General features: G+C 38.9%; 1 protein-coding gene across 1 annotated transcript; it reads right to left on the reverse strand.

Moving 5' to 3' along the window:
- Window positions 1-6,782: 6,782 nt before the first annotated feature.
- On the reverse strand, window positions 6,783-12,374 carry LOC143963986 (olfactory receptor 11A1-like). Its single transcript, XM_077473712.1, has 2 exons — window positions 12,179-12,374; window positions 6,783-8,227 (listed from the first exon to the last, which is right to left on the reverse strand). The coding sequence occupies exons 1-2, from the start codon at window positions 12,248-12,250 to the stop codon at window positions 7,313-7,315; spliced, it is 987 nt and encodes a 328-aa protein (XP_077329838.1). The 5' UTR covers window positions 12,251-12,374; the 3' UTR covers window positions 6,783-7,312.
- Between the last annotated feature and the right edge of the window lie 9,315 nt (window positions 12,375-21,689).

Below are 21,689 nucleotides of genomic sequence, written 5' to 3' on the forward strand. Positions count from 1 at the left end.
AATTATCTCAATTATAATCGGGATAATAAAGATAACGATCGGAAGGTTATTAATACTTCCATTGTGGAGACAATACACAAAAGTAATATCAATATTATCTTCATATATTTATATACTGCCAATTTAAGTAATTCAAAGATGATGAACCTAAATATATTCCCAAACACCCCTATGGGTGCTAAACTGTGTTCGGGACAGTAATAGTAACCTGTCATTTAATAGATACAAAACAAAGATTAAAATATTGGAGCGGGGTAAGTAATTTTTTTAATTCAAGTTATCTAGGAACAAAGAATTTGTGCAATGTTTTGGCCCATTTTAACCATGGCTGCCATATTTTATGAGTATGTTCTTTTTTGTGAGGCCGAAGAGCTAGAATTGATTCATAAATGAAATGAGTTTGAGTCGATTCTATCACTTCTTTTATGGAAGGAGGATCAGGATTTTTCCAGTTCCTCGTTATACTGATCCTGGCTGACAGCAAAATATGTGTAAACACATTTCTAAACTGGATAGGATATCGATCAAGATTAATGGATAATAGAGCCAGTGAGGGATTTGGAGGAATGACTGTTTGGTAATTTCAGACATAACTTGAAAGATTTGTTCCCAATACTTCCCAAGTTTAGGGCATGTCCAAAATGTATGCAACATATCACCTTTTTTGTCTCCAACATTTGTCGTCAAATGTGCCGTTGAATTTAGATATTTTCTCAGGAGTAAGATACCAGCGTTGAGTCAATTTAATGGATACTTCCCATAATGAAGAGCAGCATGTGGCTTTATATGTGGTGTTACAAGCTTTTTCCCATTGGTCAACTGTATAGGTGTATCCTAAGTCTTCTTCCCATCTAATTAAAGGGATAGTCTTTGTAAACACACTTTTTTGTTGCAGAAGATTATAGAAAAGAGAGATCCCTTTTTGTTGATGTATGGGGATCTTAAGGAAGGACCAAGCCGATTGGGGAACATTATAGGTCCATGATGGGAGGTTGGAAATGCAATTCTTAGTTCGGATGTAGAGGAATAAATCTGAATTTGGCAATTGAAATTTCTTTTGAAGTGTAGGAAATGGTTTGATCACCCCATTATCAAGTAGATCAGATAGATATTTAATTCCCTTCTCTATCCATGGTGTAAATGAGGTTGTCTTTATGAAATTATGTAAGGTATTTAGCGGAATTTGGACTTTGGTAGGAAGAGGGTGTGAGGAAGTTAGATGCAGAAATCGAACCCAGGATTTAAGTGTCGCTAATATTGTTGGGGAGATGCGAGAAGGTATCTTGGCTCCAAGTTCCATGGAAGGAATCCATATTGATAGATTATTTCCTGGGATTTTAGCAGTTTCCATCTTCCCCCAAATTGTAGATGGAGGAGATAGAAACCATTCCTTAGACTGTGTAAGAACCGAGGCTAAATAATAATCTTGAAAATTCACATACCCTGTTCCCCCAGCTTGACGTTTCTTCACTAAGTTTGAATGAGCACATGCAGATTTTTTACCTTGCCAGATGAATCTAGAAAACAGAGTCTGAAGGGATTGGAAATATTTTAATGGAATTGGAATCGGGAGAGTTCTAAAAAAGTATAAAATTTGTGGAAGGTGAAGCATTTTAAATGCTGCCAAACATCCCATCCATGAAAATTCATGGGATGCTAGTTTAGTGAGATTTTCTTGTAATGCATTACGAAGTGGAATATAATTATATTGGAACAGTGTTTTACATGAATTTGATAATTGAATACCCAAATATTTAATTGTACTTTCAGTCCATGTATAAGGGAATTTTAATTTAAGATGTTTAGTAGTATTTTCATCTATCCCCAAGTTCAATATACAAGATTTATTCGCGTTAAGCCTGTAATAAGAAACTTTGCTGAACATATTTAGTGTTTCATCTTTCAACATATTTCCATCTTCAAAGTGCCGACATATATGTACAGGAGCCGGTCGGCAAGTGGTTAAGGTTGTGTAATCTTATGCACTAGGGAAAAATATTAATGTTTTAAAAGGTGTTCGAAGGGAAAATATGAAAACATGGAGAGTGAATTGATTGGCCAAATGAATGTAGAATGAGAAACTACTTGTATTGTGTTTAATGAATGCACAGGGTATAATTTTGATTAGTAAAGTATTTTAAGTGTGTGTTTAAAATGTACACAATGAGTTGTCTCATATTGTGTTTAAGCCTATGTTCCTGATAATATATATTTCCCTAAAAAATTTAAACTGATAAAGGGATTTTGGTAACAGAAGGGTGAAATTTGGGAAAAATGTTTGAAGAGTTACTGAAATTAAGTAACTGGGATCAAAATACATTGCTGTATATTGAGTCCATGAGGTACTAAAATGTGATGGGAAGGATTTGTTTGAAATAAGCAATCAGAATGACTATTTTGGATATTTACTTTTTAAATTCCCAGAGTGTCAATCATGAAGTGTTAATGGTGTAATGTTGTTTATTCATCAATGTTCTGTTTGTTGTTGATGATCAGACATATTTGCAAAGTTGGGAGACTTCCATGTCAGAATATGTGTTTGGGTAAAATGTTCTGTTCTAAGTCCCTTGGGTCCACTTGGGTCCTGGGAATAGAAGAAACTAAAGGGGTTTAAGTTTTGTTGAAGTTCTGCTGTAATACTGTATTTGGAAAAATGTTTAGTTAAAAATATTGAATATATATAATGAAAACCCTGGCTGAGAAACATTTTCATTCCTGCATGCTTTACATATGTTTGAGTCAATGAAGAATATTATTTTTAATACCTCCAATGGTTTAGGCCTGAATTGATCAGGTAGATTCTGTGATTACTCATGTTGGATGAGGCGTATCTGCCCCAGCCAACCAGCATTCACCCACAGCCCCCATACACATGAAGAGATGCCCACCCCAGTCATACCCTACACCCCATTCATACCCTGCCCTATACTCTATCCGGATGAAGAGATGACTACAACTTTTACATGGAAAACTTTGTTGTTCATCTTTGTTGTTCAAATACTATAGGAGGTGCTTAGATGACTAAAGGTGGACTCCTGCTGGAAAATGTTCCTGGGAATGACACCTTGAGGGGGAGCCAAATGACGCAAACCCAAGGTACAAAATTCTAGTGAGGACCACATGAGAGAGATCAAGGTGCCAGCCCGAAGACCCAAGTCTAGTTCCAGTTTGTCTGTGGATATCGAGTTCTGTCCTTACATAGAGGCAGTGTTTTGGGGTAGAGAATTCATGTCTGTACATATGGATGATCACAGAATTGAACCAAAAGTTTTGGGCAAATTTGAGAACGAGAGTTATAATGTGGACATTTAATTTTCCTTCCTTTTTTCTAATTTAATGGGCATTCAGAAACCATCCAAGAGACTTTTCCTTTTGTGCATTTCTTTTGGATTATTTTTATTTAGCCTAAAAGCCGTCTTGCCCCTCCCACTTGTTTTTATGGACTGTCACGTCCCTTCCTTCCTTTGCATTCCATGGACAATTGCTTTGCAGCTGAGATTACATGTATATTGTTTGCTATTTTTGCATGTTGTAGGAAGGTGGTCCGGGTGAGGGTTGAAGGCATATTGGGATTGTTGTTGTAGTATGCTTGGGACGTGCTCGTCCACTTCAGTGTGTAGGATTGCTTGAATCTGCAGCTGTTGGATCATGTTTCAAGCAATGCTGGAATGAGCACTGTACTATATATGTATTGGTTCACATGTCATCTGCCAGCTTCTGTGTTCTGGCGAGGCCCTAAGGTTATATGTGGCCCATCCAATAACACCACTAATAACACACACATTAGGCATAGAGGGGATGTGTATTCAAAGTCTGAGGGAACTCCACAGTGTTTTAAACCTCAGATCATGCCCTAAATCACACTATATATACCATCATGCATACCTTTGACCCCCATATTGAGATGGCTAGGCTACTCTCACAGCTTGCCCTTGCTGGATTCTCTGAAGGTACCCAACGGGTCCTTAGCAGACGGCCACTAGCCTTGGGCTATGGCACATACATTTGTTATGGAAGGACATGCCATCCATGGATTCTGAGTGATCCCAAGGGTTGGTGTTACTTCACCTCATTGGTTCCGATAATGGGAATTCTCAGGGACAGTGAGGAACATCCCTTTCTCAAGGCTGGTGTTCATTCTAAATGCTCCCTCAAACACTGTTATGGTCATTGTTTTTGGAAAAGGAACCAAAGGGGGTATTGACATGATGAAAAGGCTAAATAATTACTTGGGAACCCCCTGGGTAACATGGGATGGCTTTGGTTTCAATGGAGTATTTTCCTGGATCAAGGATATTTCTGTGTGTATTATAGTGACTTTGCCTCTGGCATTATTTCTGTGTGCCTGCTTTGAGTTTGTTATGTGTGTGTCACAATGCAAAGAAATCAGTCACCTTTGTCACTTTAATGACCTTAGTATCTGAAAGAGGGGATTGTATAAAGTCATATAAATTCATATATCTTAACTTGTATCAGACTCAAGTTAAGTCAACTAGTACTGTTTTTCAGCTTGATAACAGGTTCTCTATAAAGCACACATATAAGAAAATATAGCTTACATAAGCAGTTTTATTCTGTACCGTCTAAATAAAGAATTGTGGCTCAATATGTCTGGGCCACCTTTCTTGTGTAATGAGACATGAAACAGGGAAGCAGGACTCATGACTATGAGTAATGATATGTAATGATATGGAATGTATACCCCTGTATTAATCACTCCCATCTTCCATTGGTTAATGATAACCTTATATAAATTGTATACACCCCAGAATTAAATCAGATAGCTTTGAACATTTTGGACTCTGCATCATCTCTTTTTGTGTTCACCAAGAAGCTATCAGTACTGAGCGGGTCTTGTATGTGGTAATTGCTGTGATTATACCTAGATAGTCTTGTCAGGTATAGGGAAATACCTTTTAATTCCCTTCACTGATGAAACAAGCTCCAATGGTCTTATGTCCCAAATACCACAGAATCCAGGCTGAAAAAAACTGCTACTCACAAAAGTACCTTCATATATTGACCCACAGGGCCACTGTCTGAAAACCCCCACAACCACCAAGCAAAAGTTGCTGGAAAAAGGCCCTAGTTCTCATTGAGAAATATGGTACAAAATAGACTGCCAAAGGCACCAACATCCAGTTAATATAGTCACAATTGGAGGAAGTGGCAAAATTAACTTTCGAGGTACCAATGCAACATATATATATATATATACATACATATTTTTATTGTAACAAAATTTATAAAAGTTTTAGAAAGACCATTTTGACACACATTATACATCGTGGACCTACCTTACAGTAAATGTGTCCAATGGCCACCAACTCGTGATTTTACTTAGAAATATACAGTAGCTCACAAAAGTGAGTAAACCCCTCACATTTTTGCAAATATTTTATTATATCTTTTCATGTAACAACACTGACAAAATGACACTTTGTTACAATGTAAAGTAGTGAGTGTAAGCTTGTATAACAGTGTAAATTTGCTGTCCCCTTAAAATAACTCAACACACAGCCATTAACGTCTAAATCACTGGCAACAAAAATGAGTACACCCCTAAGTGAAAATGTCCAAATTGGGTCCAATTAGCCATTTTTTGCCTCTCCGCTTGTCATGTGACTCACAAGGTCTTCGTTGTGATTGGGGAGCAGGTATGTTAAATTTGGTGTTATCACTCTCACTCTGGTACTGGTCACTGGAAGTTCAACATGGTACTTCATGGTTCAATGTCCAAATTGGGCCCAAAGTGCCAATATTTTGTGTGGCCACCATTATTTTCCAGCACTGCCTTAACCCTCTTAAGCATGGAGTTCACCAGAGCTTCACAGATTGCCACTGGAGTCCTCTTAAACTCCTCCATGATGACATCACGGAGCTGGTGAATGTAAGCCCTTGTACACACGGTCAGAGATTCCGATGGAATGTGTCCTATCGGACCATTTTGTCGTATAATCCGACTGTGTGTGGTCTCCATCGGACTGTTTCCTTCGGAGTATCCGACGGACCAAGTTTTACAACTTGTCCGTAAAAAGTTTCTGACAAAATGCTCCGATCGGACATACTCCGATCATGTGTAGCCTACTCCGACAGACAAAGTGGCATGCATGCTCAGATGAAATTCTTAGACCAAAGCTATTGGCTACTAGCCTGAATGTAGTCCCATCGTAATGAAATACCATCATCATGTTATGTACAATCGGATTTTCTGACAACTTTATCCGACCGTGTGTATGCAACAGTTTTGGACAAAATCCGTCGGACAAAATCCGTCGGACAAAATTCAATGGATTTGGTTGTCAGAATGTCCGACCATGTGTACAAATGCTTAGAGACCTTGCACTCCTCCATCTTCCATTTGAGGATGCCCCACAGATGCTCAATAGGGTTTAGATCTGAAGACATGCTTGGCCAGTCCATCACCTTTACCCTCAGCTTCTTTAGCAAGGCACTGGTCATCTTGGAGGTGTGTTTGGTGTCCTTATCATGTTGGAATACTGCCCTGCAGTCCAATCTCTGAAGGGAAGGGATCAAGCTCTGCTTCAGTATGTCACAGTGCATTCATGGTGGTTCCCTCAATGAAGTGTAGCTCCCCAATGCCGGCAGCACTCATGCAGCCCCAGACCATGACACTCCCACCACCATGCTTGACTGTAGGCAACACACACTTGACACCATCTGGACCAAATACGTTTATCTTGGTTTCATCAGACCACAGGACATGGAACCAGTAATCCATGTCCTTAGTCTGCTTGTCTTCAGCAAACTGTTTGCCGGATTTCTTGTGCCTCATCTTTAGAAGAGACTTCCTTCTGGGACGACAGCCATGCAGACCAGTTTAATGCAGTGTGTGGCGTATGGTCTGACCACTGACAGGCTGATCCTCCACCCCTTCAACTTCTGAAGCAATGCTGGCAGAACTCATATGTATATTTTCCAAAGACAACCTCTGGATATGAGTCTGTGTATTAAAGATGGAGGCATGTGAACCAACCCATTAATTGCCTCATATAAAGTCCCAATTTCTCCTCCTTTTTTTGATGCTTGATAAAACTGTTGACAAGTATTGTTCTCACCTATGTCGTAAACTCGACTATTATTTACCTGTATTGTTAAGGAAAATTAATAATTATTTTCAATAAAAATATTGAAGCATAAAAATCATAAATGTATTTCCTTAATAGCTTTTTATGTTTGTAAACATATTGAATGAATATTTAGTAAATCAGTCATGGGTGCATTTACATCCTATGCGAATGTACATTGCATTTTTTTCTAGGCTTTAAATTAGAGATTTTATTAGAAAATATCATAATTTTATTTTCTCAATAGCTTTCTTAAAGTCCTTGTTCCTATATGTGTATATGATTGGATTAAGTAGTGGAGTCATCACAGTGTAAAAGAGAGAGAGGACCTTGCTTAAAATATCTAGTTGTCCTTTTGTTGGAAACAAATACACAATGATTAAAGATCCATAAAAAACGCACACTGTGGTCAAATGAGAGCTGCAGGTCCTGAAGGCTTTCTGTCTTCCTGTTATTGATTTAATTTTGAGGATGGTTAAAACAATATGAATATATGATATAACAATTATTACAAAAGGAATTATGACACCAAAGAAAACCACTACACTAGCCAGAATTTGAATCCATGAAGTATCGGAGCAGGAAAGCTCAAGTATAGGTTTAAAGTCACAAAAGAAGTGATCAATGATGTTTGGTCCACAATAGTATAGACTACCCAAAGATATGGAATCAAGCAACATAATTTTGAATCCTAATAACCAAACTATGATCACTGATTTTATGCAAAATGCTTGGTTTATTGTACAGTTGTAATGCAAGGGTTTGCAGATGGCCAAATATCGGTCATAGGACATCACAGTCAGGAGAAAACACTCTGAGGCCTCTGCATTTACAAAGAAGGAGAACTGGATGATACATCCGGCAAGAGATATGGTACATCCATCATGTAATATGATATAAAGGAGGTTGGGAAGAATATCTGTGGTAAGAATTATGTCAAGCAATGATAGTTGGGTGATGAAGAAGTACATTGGAGACTGAAGTGTTTTACTCAGAAGAAATAAAACCACAATGAAAAGATTTCCAGAAAAAGTAGCACAAAATATGAAGAACAGTGCCACAAAAAATGGAAATTTGATTCCTTTAAGATTTGGAAACCCTGTTAGTATAAAATAGGTTATATTACTTTGATAGACCACCTGATAAGGGAATAGGAAGCTACATAGTTATTGAAAATTAAACCGATCCATCCATCATACATACATACATACATACCTTTTAAAATATACATTAGGGATGGAGGCAGATGAACCTACTTACTCATTGCCTCATATAAAGTCCAAACCCCTTGTCCCCTAGTCTTGTCTATTAATATACACATACATACCAGACAAGTGGGTTTAGTCTGTTGAAAGCCTAGATAGAACAATCAAAATTTCACTTTCTATTTATCCAACCATGATTCAATTTTCCAGGATCATTTTGTAATAAGTTACTATGCAGTAGGAGTATCGCAGGTCTGTATAATTCTGTAATAATCATAAAAATGGTAGCAGTACTCTCCAGCACAACCCTTCTCAACCAGAGTTCCATGGAACCCATGGGTTCTTCCAGAGTTTGTTAGGCGTTACTTGAGCATTGAACAATTTCTTCCTCTCTGATATGCTACCACTGCCACCAATAATGGCCTAATAGGGGAAATGTTTCCACTGACCACCAGTGCTAGAAGCATTTTTTCCACTGACTACCAGTGTACTAGGGTCCTTCACTGGTCACTATTGTATGGGGAGACTTTTTCTCTGAAGATTAATGTGAGAGAGCACTACTTTTTTTTTTCCTTGTCTGCCTTTCTTTTATGGCCACCATTATTATTTGGTTCCATTTCATTGTCATTACTATTATTCTCCTTAACAATTTTGTCAAATACACCAGGCCTAGGGTGTGAAATACGCTATGTACACCACATCCTCTATTTTTTCTTTTTATTGTATTTCTTTTATCTACAGCTTACTTCTTATACTAAAGTCTCTTGAGCTGTAGATATACCGTATATACTCGAGTATAGGCCGATCCGAATATAAGGTGATGCACCTAATTTTACTACAAAAAAATGGGAAAACGTATTGACTTGAATATAAGCCTAGGGTGGTAAATGCAGCAGATACTGGGTAAACAAAGCCCATCTGCATCTTCACTGTGCCCATTTGCAGCCTCACTGTGCCCATCTACAGCCTCACTGTGCCCACCTGTATAATCAGTGCTCATCTGCAGCCTCACTGTGCCCACATGTAGCCTCACTGTGCCCATTTGTAGCCTCACTGTGCCCATCTGCAGTCTCATTGGGCCCATCTGCAGCCTCACTGTGCTCATCTGCAGCTATACCTTTGATAACTAAACCAGCATGTGTCTTCTGCTGTGTCATGCAGTCTGTTTGGCGGCTGTCCATTGTAACAAAGCCCCGCCTCCTCCTTGTCTGTAATATATGGAACACTGATACATTTTCCCAGCATTGTATCAGTGTTCTGTCTATCACGGATGAGGAGGAGGCGGGACATTGTTACAATGGATGGCCACCAAACAGGCTGCATGACACAGCGGGAGACACACGCTGTTTTAGGTACAGCTGCAGATGGGCACAGTGAGGCTGCAGATGGGCACAATGAGGCTGCACCCTCCCTTGAGACCCTCACTTGAGTATAAGCTGAGGGGGGGTTTTCAGCCTAAAAAATGTGCTGAAAAACTTGGCTTATACTCGAGTATATACGGCAATAGTTATTAAAAAGTGTTCCCTGAGGCCTGAAAGTTATTTAAACAATTCGTCTATGTTAAAAGTGCTGAAAAAGACTGCTTTAGTATATCCAACAAGAAAAAAAGGAGACCTCCACCCTGTCAGATGAAGAGTATGGTGGTCCCATCCCTGGTACAATAGAACAAAGAGAAATACCCCCTAAATGGTACATTGAAAGACCACCAACTCTGATGATGTTACAAAAAATTGCTTTTAATTTAATAAATGTAGATCAAGACAATGCGATCATTGATAAAAAAACGTATAACGTCTAACAATGTATACATACATCAAACAAAACACACAAAAAAATGATAAAATGCAAGATGACATTGGTACTCTCCGATGGGTAATGTACCCTGATACCCTATCAATGTCATCTTGTATTTTATTTTTATTTTTTTCGTGTTTTGTTTTTTGTTTGATGTATGGTGGTCTTTCAAAGGCCCATTTAGGGGGTATTTCTCTTTGTTCTAGTATATCCACTATGCCATGTAGGCATTTTTTTTTTGTGTTTTCAATACAGTGGTTGGGGGTTAAATCCCATGATTTTTTGTTTTCTTCTTTAAGCTGTCTGTGAACCTTGGAAGCTTTTACCTCTACTTTTACCTATTTAAAATGACCTATTTACCTAGTCTTCAAATACAAAAAAAAAAGAAACTAATGTACCAGAAATAAAGGGGTTGGTTTACTAAAACTGGGGAGTGCAAAATGTGGTGCAGCTCTGCATGGTAGCCAATCGGCTTCTAACTTCAGCTTGTTCAATTAAGCTTTGAAGTAAAAAAAAACAGAAGCTGATTGGTTTCTATGCGCAGCTGCACCAAATTTTTCACTCTCCAGTTTTAGTAAATCAATCCTATGGTGTCAACCCTGCTTACTGCATTTCTGATGGATTACAAAAAAATAAGACCTCTCATTTTCTCTTTCCCCACACCTCATCTTCATAACTCGTCCTTGTGTACAGGCAAAGAGCACAGAAATTTATGAACTTTCTGGCAAAGTCAACAAAACTATTGTAATAGCATACTTAGAAGACCAAAGGGAGCAAATATATAAAGTTAATTGTTAAGGTTTACATACACTTTAACTTCTGTATATCAGTGCTCAACTGTGTTTTTATAAATGTAGTAATGCATAATGTATAATTGCCCATTTTTTATCTAAAGCCTCGTACACGTGATCGGATTGTTCGCCAACAAAACTGTGAAATGCTGTCCAAAGGGCATTGGCCCAAACTTGTCTTGCATACACATGGCCACACAATTGTCGGCCAACAAATACGAACGTAGTGACGTACTATTTTTTTTTCAGCTCTTTAGCACCACCCTTTGGGCTCCTCCTGCTAATTCTGTGTTAGTAGAAGTTTGGTCAGTGTTGATTCACGCTTTTCATTTTGCGTTTTTTATTTTGCTTTTTCAGTTAGTTTCTGAATGGTCGTCCGTCAACCAGACATGTTGTGGAATCGGAGGAGATAACGTGTTATTTATTATTGGCCTTGGAGTTATTGCTTTGACAAATTTTTGGGTTGAATAATGATTTGATTTGTTTTGATTTGGTATATTTTCTATATTTACGTTCTATTGGCAGATAGCATGTCTAATTTTATTTGTTTTCTTTTTTTAATGCACAATAAAAGAATTGTGGAGAATAATACTTGGCTATGTGTTTTACTTCAAATGACAGTTTGGGAGTAGGCAGTTATATTTTAAAAAATACAATGTAAAATTGACAAGGGACACCAACATAGTTGTATATTTGTTCTTAAAAACTACAGGATAATGGTGTTGTGGTAACTTGCCCAAAAAAAAAAAAAAAAAAGGCATAATAATATTATTCTTGAAAAAAAAAGCCTTTGAAACTTTGTTTGCAATAACTCCATCAGTATCACCAGCAAAGTAGCTTCATTATTATCCCATTAAAAAAGAAGAGAATTGTGCACTGCATTTGTAGATTTTATAATTTGCCACGTGACAAATGTTAATTCTCCATTACGAACGCTAGTTTACAAGACCGACCGCTTCCGGCTCGTCTTTGCTCCCGAGCATGTGTGTTTTTGCTTTGAATTTTTGCCCAATGGACTTGTGTACACGCGATCGAAAAATCTGACAACATACATTTGTCCTTCAAAAATTTTAAAACCTGCCATCCAACATTTGTCTGCGTAAAGTCCGACAACAATTTTCTGATGGAGCGTACAAATGGTCAGATTTTCCGCCAACAGCTTGACATGGAATATTTGCCATCAGGAAGTCTGATCGTATGTACGAGGTTTAAGTGGAAACACAAAACAGCAAGTCTACTCTGCATCGTGCCATGAGCTCTACGTTTTCACAGAGCTCCAAGCAATCGTTACATATTGTACCTCAATTCCATGTGTTTTGTTAGTGATGACGTCTGGATGTAATAATTCACTTTTTAAATCCCCGGCAAACATGGCCAGATCCACCAAAATAATTTAAATGGAAATACACCACTGAGAATGTTACATTGCTCTGAAATCCTTTTATACATTTGCTTCTCTGTTTTCTACGTTGATAATTAAGCCTTAGAGAAATCTTTCAGGGATTCTTTTTTTTCCACACTAGATTTCTCCTAACGCATGCAATTTATTAAACTAAGATGTTACCACCTGAGGACGATGCCCGGTAGGAAATATTCCCTAGGCCCGGTTCACACCTATGTATTTTCTTAGTGTATTTTCAGTTTTGCAGAAACACACTACAGTCCATTTACCATGGTTTCCTATGGATGTAGTTCACATCTATGGTCCATGGACTTTTTTCTAGTTTTTTGGTTCCATAGACTTCAATGGATCAAAACTGTGTATTGAAAAACGCAAAATGCACCTGGAATATGCAAACTGCAGCCTGCATAGGTGTGAACCAGGACTAAAAAGCTTAAAAAAAAAAAAAGAAAGTTTATATAGTTAGTAGAGGCTGTGCCTCTCCCTCTGCTGCTACATCACATATAGAACAAATAGTGTGCAAGTATTATTAACCACTTCAATACCGGGCACTTTCAATCCTTTCTTGCCCAGGCCAATTTTTCAGCTTGCAGCGCTGTCACACCTTAAATGACAATTGAGCCGTCTTTATTTTGGTGGTATTTATTCACCACTGTTTTTTATTCTTTTTTTTGCTAAACAAATTCAAAAAGACAGAACATTGTGAAAAAAATAAAACTTTATTTTCTGTTTCTGTTATACAATTTAACAAATAAGTAATTTTTCTTCTTCATTTATGGGCACTGATGAGGCTACACTGATGGGCACTGATAAGATGCACTGATGAGCACTGATAGACAGCACTGACAGGCACTGATGAGGCTGCACTATTGAGGCTGTACTGAAGAGCACCGATGAGGGGGCACTAATGAGCACTGTTAAGCTGCACTGATGAGGCTGCACTGATGGACACAGATAGGCGGCACTGATAGGTGGCACTGATATGCTGCACTTATGGACACTGATATGCTGCACTGATGGACACTGATATGCTGCACTGATGGGTACTGATATGCTGCACTGATGGGTATGGATATGCTCCACTGATGGGTATGTTTATGCTGCACTGATGGGTACTGCTATGCTTCACTGATGGGGCTGCACTGATGATCATTACCCTAATTATCTGTGTAACTGTCCCCTGCAACTGGAAAATCAATTACCAACCTTCCTTTCCTCAGACACCGGCAGTGAAAGGAAATGCCGATAGCCTTAGGACACAGTGCACCACTGATCAAAGTGATGCGCACCCCCCAGAGGGTGTGCACGTGCGGCACAATGTGCAGGATGTAGTATGATGTCCTGTTAGGATGGTAATGTAAAGGGAAAGGTGCTAAGTAGGTGTTAAGCAGAGTTTAAACTAAAAAAAAAAAATAGTTAAAAGTCAGCAGCTACAAATACTGCAGCTGCTGATTTTTAATAACCAGATCCTTACCTGTACCAGGGTCCAGCGATGCCCCTCTTGTCTCCCCCTCCTATCTGCGGCACTGGCATTGTCACTGTGGGCGCCCAGCTGGGGCTTCACAGCCGGGCACGGACTGCACATGCGTGAGCCACGCTGAACGCTGTGAGTGGCCAAGCAATCATCTGGGAGTTGTGATGTGTCCCAGATGATTTCCGAGAGGGAGGGGGAGAGGAGAACTTACTTCCGGTGCCGCAGTGCCCGGGAGGAAGTGGGAGCTGGAACCCTCTAAAAAGAGGGTTTCCGCTCCTCCCCCCCAAAAAAATGACATGCCAAATGTGGCATGTCAGGGAAGTTCCATTTTTGGGTGGAACTCCACTTTAAGTAAAAAAAATATATATATACTTTTTTTTCCTTTGTTTGTTAAAACATTTTTTTATATTTAATCCCTTTTAACCCTTAGTTAACTACAGTGAGTTTTCATTCACTCCTTCCTCCCTTCTACACTTTTTCTATTTTTTATCAATAACAATTAAACTTTTTTCGTTTTTTTTCAGTTTGTCATGTTTTTCAGTGACATCTTTTTAACCAATTCCAGACCGCCCACCATACATATATTGCGGCAGGGCAGCCCGCCTGCATAAAATCTTGTACCTGTATGTGATTTTGTGCACGTGGTGTAAGTGGCATGCGTGCGCCTCTGGAGCGTCCGCTTCCGCCGTGGACACAGGAGGAGCCAATCAGCGGGTTTGGCGGCTGCAATGGCAGCAGTGACCCACCGACCAGTCACAGGAGACACAGAGCAACGGTGTGCCTATGTACACAAAGGCACATCGCTGATCTGTCAGTGAAGAAAAGAGAGATCTTCTGTTTCAGCTAAGCTGAAACTTGATCTCTGTTTTCCTCCAGTGTAACACTCCCACTCCCCCACAGTTAGAAAGCACCTCCCTATGACACACTTAACCCCTTGATCGCCGCTAGTGTTAACCCCTTTCCTGCCAGTGTCATTTATACATTATGCATTTTGTTAGCACAGATCACTTTATTGGTGTCACTGGTCCCCAAAAAGTGCCAGTTGGGGTCAGATTTGATTTTTCTTTTTAAAAAATAAAAATTGCATAAATCTAACCCATCTTTTGTAGACGCGATAACTTTTGCACACTTACTGGGATTTTTTTAACCAAAAATATGTAGCACTGCCTTTTTTTTGTTTATAGGACACAAAAACACAGAGGTGATCAAATACCACCAAAAGAAAGCTCTATTTGTGGGAAAAAAGGACCTACATTTTATTTGGGTACAGTGTTGCATGGCCATGCAATTGCAAGTTAAAGCGACGCAGTACCGTATCGCAAAAAAATGGTCTGGTCAGGAAGTGGGTAAAACCTTCCAGGGCTGAAGTGCTTAAAAAAAAACAAAAGAAAAAAAAAGATAAATGAAAGGATCCTTTTCAAATAACTTTGCTTAGCCTGAAATGTCATTTACATGTTCTTAGAAATGGACAAATTACACAATAAAAAGTATACTTTTTGTCTACAGTAAAACCATTTTAAAATACATTTTAAAATTTGCTTTTTTATTTTATTTCATTGAAAATTTTATTATTTTTGCAAGACAATATCAATCAAAGAAATCCTTGCTTGTCCCCAAAAAACAATACATGTATGACCTTTATTCTATATTATGACCAGTGTTAATTTTGGCAGCAAATTTTGATTTAGTTTTAGTCAGAATAAACTCTGACGGTTTTTCCACTGAAACACACGATCACACCAAAGTCTGATCGTTAAGAGCACGGTGACGTACAACATGTACGACGGGACTAGAGAAAGGAAGTTCAATAGCCAGTAGCAAAGGACAAGACACATACCCACAAGGGTTAAAGAGCGCTGCTCACCCCGAAATAAATAAAAAAAATAGGGAGAAAACTCCCCCAGGTTGGGTTTTTAGGCCGCAAACACAAAGGAATAAGGTAAACAATCTATATAAATGTAATTATTTATTAAAGATGAGAAACGCTTCATAATATAGTAGTTAAAACATGAGCTCCAGTGGGAATTAAAACAATAAAAAGAAATGAGCGGATACAATGTAACAGTCAATAATGTCCTACCAACACTGTACCATACATATCTAGGATGCACAGTTTTGGGAACCGCTAGCGCGTTTCAACCCCAACTGGGGTTTTCTTCAGAGGAAATGTCTGTAGGGGAAGTATGTAACAATTATTCATCATGCACACTATAAACATGTTGAATAACATAGGGTACATATAATTAGTATAATTACCCCGTCCACTGTATCCACAAAGATAGGCAGTTTAACTATTGTTTATTGTTTTAATTCCCACTGGAGCTCATGTTTTAACTACTATGTTATGAAGCTTTTCTCATCTTTAATAAATAATTACATTTATATAGATTGTTTACCTTATTCCTTTGTCTTTGCTGCATAAAAACCCCACCTGGGGGAGTTTTCAGCCTTTTTTTTTTCGTTCAATAGCCAGTAGCCAATAGCCTCCGTCTCGTACTTGCTTCAGAGCATGCAACGTCGGAACAGCATACAGACGAGCAGTTTTCCCGATAGGAATTGGTTCTGTCGGAAATATGTAAAACATGTTCTATTTCTAGGTCAGTCAGAATTTTCGTTAAAAAAAAAAAAGTGCGATGGGGCATACACAAGATCGAAATATACGATGAAAAGCTTCCGTCTGACTTTTTCTGTCAGACATTCCGCTCGTGTGTACGGGACATTAGTCTTATGACTAAAATCGCATTTTAGTTTTAGTCTTATTTTAGTCTTCTGCAAGTGTTTTCATTTTAGTCGTATTTAGTCAACTAAATCTCCAGTTCAGTCTTGTCAACTTTTAGTTGACTAAAAGTAATTTTAGTCGACTAAAACTCATTTTAGTTGTCTAAAATCGAATGGGTGTAGTTAAATTATAGTGTATTATTTAAACATTTCTCTAAAATTTCCAAACTCATTATATACTACTACTGAAGTGAAAAATCAAATATGTTGTTTTTAATGGTTAGGTTTGAACATGCACTACAGACACAGATTTAGTCGTTACAGGCATACCCCACTTGGAAAATGCAAAATCAGGCTCACTCCTGCATAGAAACCAATGAGATTCTAACCCCAGCTTGTTTAATTAAGCTTTGGTAATAAAAACTGAAAGCTCATTGGTTTCTATGCAGAAGTGAGCCTGATTTTGCACTTTCCAGCTTTAGTAATTAAACCCAATTTCATACTTAAAAGTGGGGTATGCCTGTATAACGTCTTTATTTAAGTAAAAACCGCTTTGTCAAAAATATTGCTGTTTTCAGAAAAGAGTAATGAAAAAATACCAACCCCCCCCCCCCCAAAAAAAAAAGCATCTTGAGACCATTTATGTGTGCGGTTGGCTGCTTCTCAGCCAAGGGAGTAGTGGGCCCACTCACAATTTTGCCTAATGCTCTGTACACGCGATAGGATTTTCCGGCAACAAAATCCATGTTTTTTTTCCAATGGATGTTGACTCAAACTTGTCTTATACACTGCATACACACAAATCTTGTCGGAAATCCGAACATCATGAACGCGGTGACGTACAACACGTAGGCAAGCTGAGAAAAATGAAGTTCAATAGTCAGTGCTATTCAATAGCCTCTTTGATTCTGAGCATGCATTGTACTTTTGTGAGTCGGAAATTGTATACACACGATCGGAATTTACGAGAAAGGATTTTGTTATTGGAAAATTTGAGATCCAGATCTCAAATTTTGTGTGTCGGAAATTCCAATGGAAAATGTCCGATGGAGCCTACTAGGGATGGGCTTTATGTTCGAGTCAAACATGAGTTCAACTCAAATATTGGCTGTTCGCCAGTTCGCCGAACAGCAAACAATTTTGGGTGTTCGTGGCAGCTTCCTTGACTGAAAACGATAGAAGGGTTTACTTCCACTTTAAGTCTTGTTCCTGCAGCAGCTTTTCCTGAACTTCCTTAAGCTAATATCAAACTGATGTCATCACCACAAGCCCAATGCTCATTGGCACAGCCTCTTATTGTGCTATATTTTCCAACAAAACCACGTAAGAGCAACATTTACAATAAAACATTGATTTGCTTTTATATTTAAAAGTTGTTTAGTAATGCAAATGTTACTCTATGTCAAAGGTATGACACAATTGATTGCTAGTTTTTGACAAAGGCCAATCTATGTGTTTCAATGGTGCCTGTTAGACCAAAGACCATGTTGGTGTTATATAAAAAAAAATAAAAAATTTAAAATAAATAATATTGTTTTGTATTTATGGTAAATAGTAATGGAAAGTGGGTTATGGTGCCCCTTTGCAAAGATACTGTAACTTTGGTTGCAGCCATTTTAACTGTGGGCAGCTGAAGCTGCTGCCTGTTCACTTCCTGGATTTACACAGACACACAAAGGCAGGCATCCAGCTCTGCAGCCCTGCAGCTTTAATTGGCCCTCTTATGACCCACCCCCTTCCTGGCAAACTCTCACGGGAGTGAGAGAGAGAGAGCTTTACATAATGTCTAGGCTAATGATCAGACAAGAAACACGAAGTGGGCTGTCTAACCACTTCAGCCCCGGAAGATTTGGCTGCTGAATGACCAGGTCATTTTTTGCGATTCAATGCCACACCCAAACAAAATTGAGGTCCTTTTTTTCCTATAATTAGAGCTTTCTTTTGGTGGCATTTGATCACCCTCTGCAGTTTTTATTTTTTGCGCTACAAACAAAAAAACTGCTAAAATTTTGAAAAAAACACAATATTTTGTACATTTTGATATAAAAAATATCCCCATTTTTTTTTAAAAAAAGCTAATTTGTTCCTCAGTTTAGGCAGATATGTATTCTTCTACATATTTTTGGTTAAAAAAATCGCAATAAGTGTATATTGATTGGTTTGCGCAAAAGTTATAGCGTCTACAAAATAGGGGATAGATTTATAGCATTTTTATTATTATTTTTGTTTTACTAGTAATAGCGGTGATCTACTATTTTTATCATGACTGCGACATTATGGCGGACACATCAGACAATTTTGACACATTTGTGGGACCACTGGCATTACTGTAATACAGCAAACAGGGTTATAAAAATGCATTGATTACTGTAAAAATGTCACTGGCAGGGAAGGGGTTAACATTAGGGGGTGATAAAGAGGTTAACTGTGTTCCCTGGGAGGTGATTATAATTGTAGGGGGAGGGGACTGACTATAGGAGATGACAGATCATGGTTCCTAGCTAATAGGAACACGCAATCTGTCACTCCTCTCAGAACCCAACACGAATTTGTGTTTGCACACACACATACTTCCGTGTTCTGTCCCTTGTGCTCGTGATCGCTCGTGGCTGGTGGTCATTGCAACCGTCGGCCACGAGCATTGGCACCCCCGCAGTGCAGTGGACGCGCACGCACCTGCTATCCTGATCTCGCGAGCTGACGTATAGTTATGACGGTTTGCGGGTTAGCGCCGACTTGCCCCAGTAAAGATGGCGGCGGCTGGTCTGCAAGCGGATAAGGTATTTACTGGCAGAAAAAAAAATGTTTTACTATCTGAAGTTGTTAAAACAACAAGTGCAGAAGATTTAATATATGGAAAGGTGAAATTACCAAATTGAAATATTTAAAGGGCCAGTCAAAGCACACCATATCCATCACTACACACTGACGATTGTGCTGACCACAAAAATCTGTTATTTCCATGGGGAAATCATAACATAACATAAAATGCATTAGCATTACATGCTGTGCTCAGAATGCTATACAAGCATGTACAGACAGTCAATGCTCCTAAATACTGTAACGATCAATACCCCAAGAGAGAAAAAAATCTTATTGCAAAGTTAAAGCATATTTTTATCCCTCTCCTATTTTTTTTTAAACTCCTACTTACCTGGTGGTGAGTTTGGCACACTTCAGATGCTCACTCACCCAGCAAATCCAGTGATGTCCAGCTGAGGTCCTCTTCTCCTCTGTCAAAGCTCAGTCCCATAGCACCATGTTTTGGTACCACAAAAAAGAAAGAGAGTTCACCGACCTAGTGCGTTATCCTAAAACTAAAACTGAACTCTGAACAGCTGGAAGCCTCTCAATGATGTCACACCAAAACATAGTGCTTACACAAATAGTCACAAACACACAAATCTCCTGCACTTGGGAGTAGGCCCACACAATGCAATTAGGCTAAACTTCCATCCTGGCTTGTATGGACTCTGGTCTTGCTGCTCTCATAAGACTGGGGAAGTCTGGGACAACTGGAACCACAAAAAAGAAAGAGAGGACGCACGACCTAGTGCATTATCCTAAAACCATCACTTTATTGATATACAAAGTGGTAGGTTTTCTACTCACAAAATGGCAATAGAATCAAGCTCATCACATAGCACAGCATAATCCAATCCACAGTACATCCTGCAATGTGACAGGAGGAGGTGAAGATCCAATAGGCTAACATATTTTGTTCCTTCCTTAAAGCCTATTGAATTTTCATCTTCATCTTACAGTTGTTTCAAACCTCCCCAGTCTTATGAGGGCAGCAAGACGAGAGTCCCTACAAGCCAGGATGAAAGTTTAGCCTACGTGTATTGTGTGGACCTACTCCCAAGTGCAGGAGATTTGTGTGTTTGTGAATATTTGTAAGGGCAGTGTTTAGGTGCGACATCATTGAGAGGCTTCCAGCTGTTCAGAGTTCAGCTGGCTTGCCTGCTGATGATATCCTGCTAGGCCACCCCCTCTATCATTACTAAATGAAAGTATTTGTCTTCTGAGATACGTGACATGCATATTCCAGGAGGCAAAAAAAAAGGTAAATTAAGGAAAAAAAGAGCACAATTGGTGCAGAGAACTGGAGGAGGGGAGGGGGGGGAGGGGAGGGGAGAGGAGCTATTGTGGGGTGAAGATCTGCTTTAACTGCTTGCCGACCAGCCACCACAGTTGTACTGTGGTAACATGGCTCGGCTGAGAGAATTACCATCATGTTACGTCAGTTCGTATTTTATCCGCTAGGGGTGCCTAGTGTGACACCCCCTGCTCGCCCATGGAGCCAATGCAAGTGCTCGGTGCTCGCGATCACCGCCGGGCTCCCGCGATCGCTCGAGGCACACAGAGAACTGGGAGCTGTGTGTGTAAACACAGTTTCCGGTTCTCTGAGGGGAGAAGTGACAGATTGTCTGTTCATACAGAGTATGAACAGTGATATATCTCTTCTCCTACACTATCCCCCCCCCCCCCTTTAGTTAGAAAACACACTAGGGAACACATTAACCCCTTGATCGCCCCTTAGTAATTAACCTCTTCCCTGCCAGTGACATTTTTACAGTAATTATTGCATTTTTATAGCACCGATCACTGTATAAATGCCAATGGTCTAAAAAATATGTCAAAATTGACAGATGTGTCTGCCATAATGTCGCAGTCCCAATAAAAATCGCTGATCGCCGCCATTACTAGTAAAAAAAAAATATTAATAATAAAAATGCCACAAAACTATCCCACTATATTTTTTGCGCAAACCAATCAATATACACTTATTGCAATATTTTTTAACAAAAATATGTAGAAGAATACATATCAACCTAAACTGAGGGAAAAAATATTTTTTTATATATATTTTTGGGGGATATTTATTATAGCTAAAAAGTAAAAAATATTGTGTTTTTTCAAAATTTACGCTTTTTTTATAGCGCAAAAAATAAAAACGCAGAGGTGATCAAATACCACCAAAAGAAAGCCATCAATTTTGTTTGGGTGCAGCGCCGCATGACCACGCAATTTTGGTCAAAGCAATGCAGTTACGAATCACAAAAAGTGCTCTAGTCCGGAAGCGGGTAAAATCTTCCGAGACTGAAGCGCTTAAAGTGCCATTATACTTCCCCAAAGGATGCAGTAACTTTACAGGGGTGTGTGGTGGCAGTTTAAATCAGTGTACTTGTAAAAGGGCAAGACGAAGGTAGAAAT

This window comes from Lithobates pipiens, unplaced genomic scaffold, assembly GCF_037356315.1.
Source record: "Lithobates pipiens isolate NorthernLeopardFrog02 unplaced genomic scaffold, aLitPip1_a1.2 Scaffold_8, whole genome shotgun sequence".
Taxonomy (NCBI): Eukaryota; Metazoa; Chordata; class Amphibia; order Anura; family Ranidae; genus Lithobates; species Lithobates pipiens.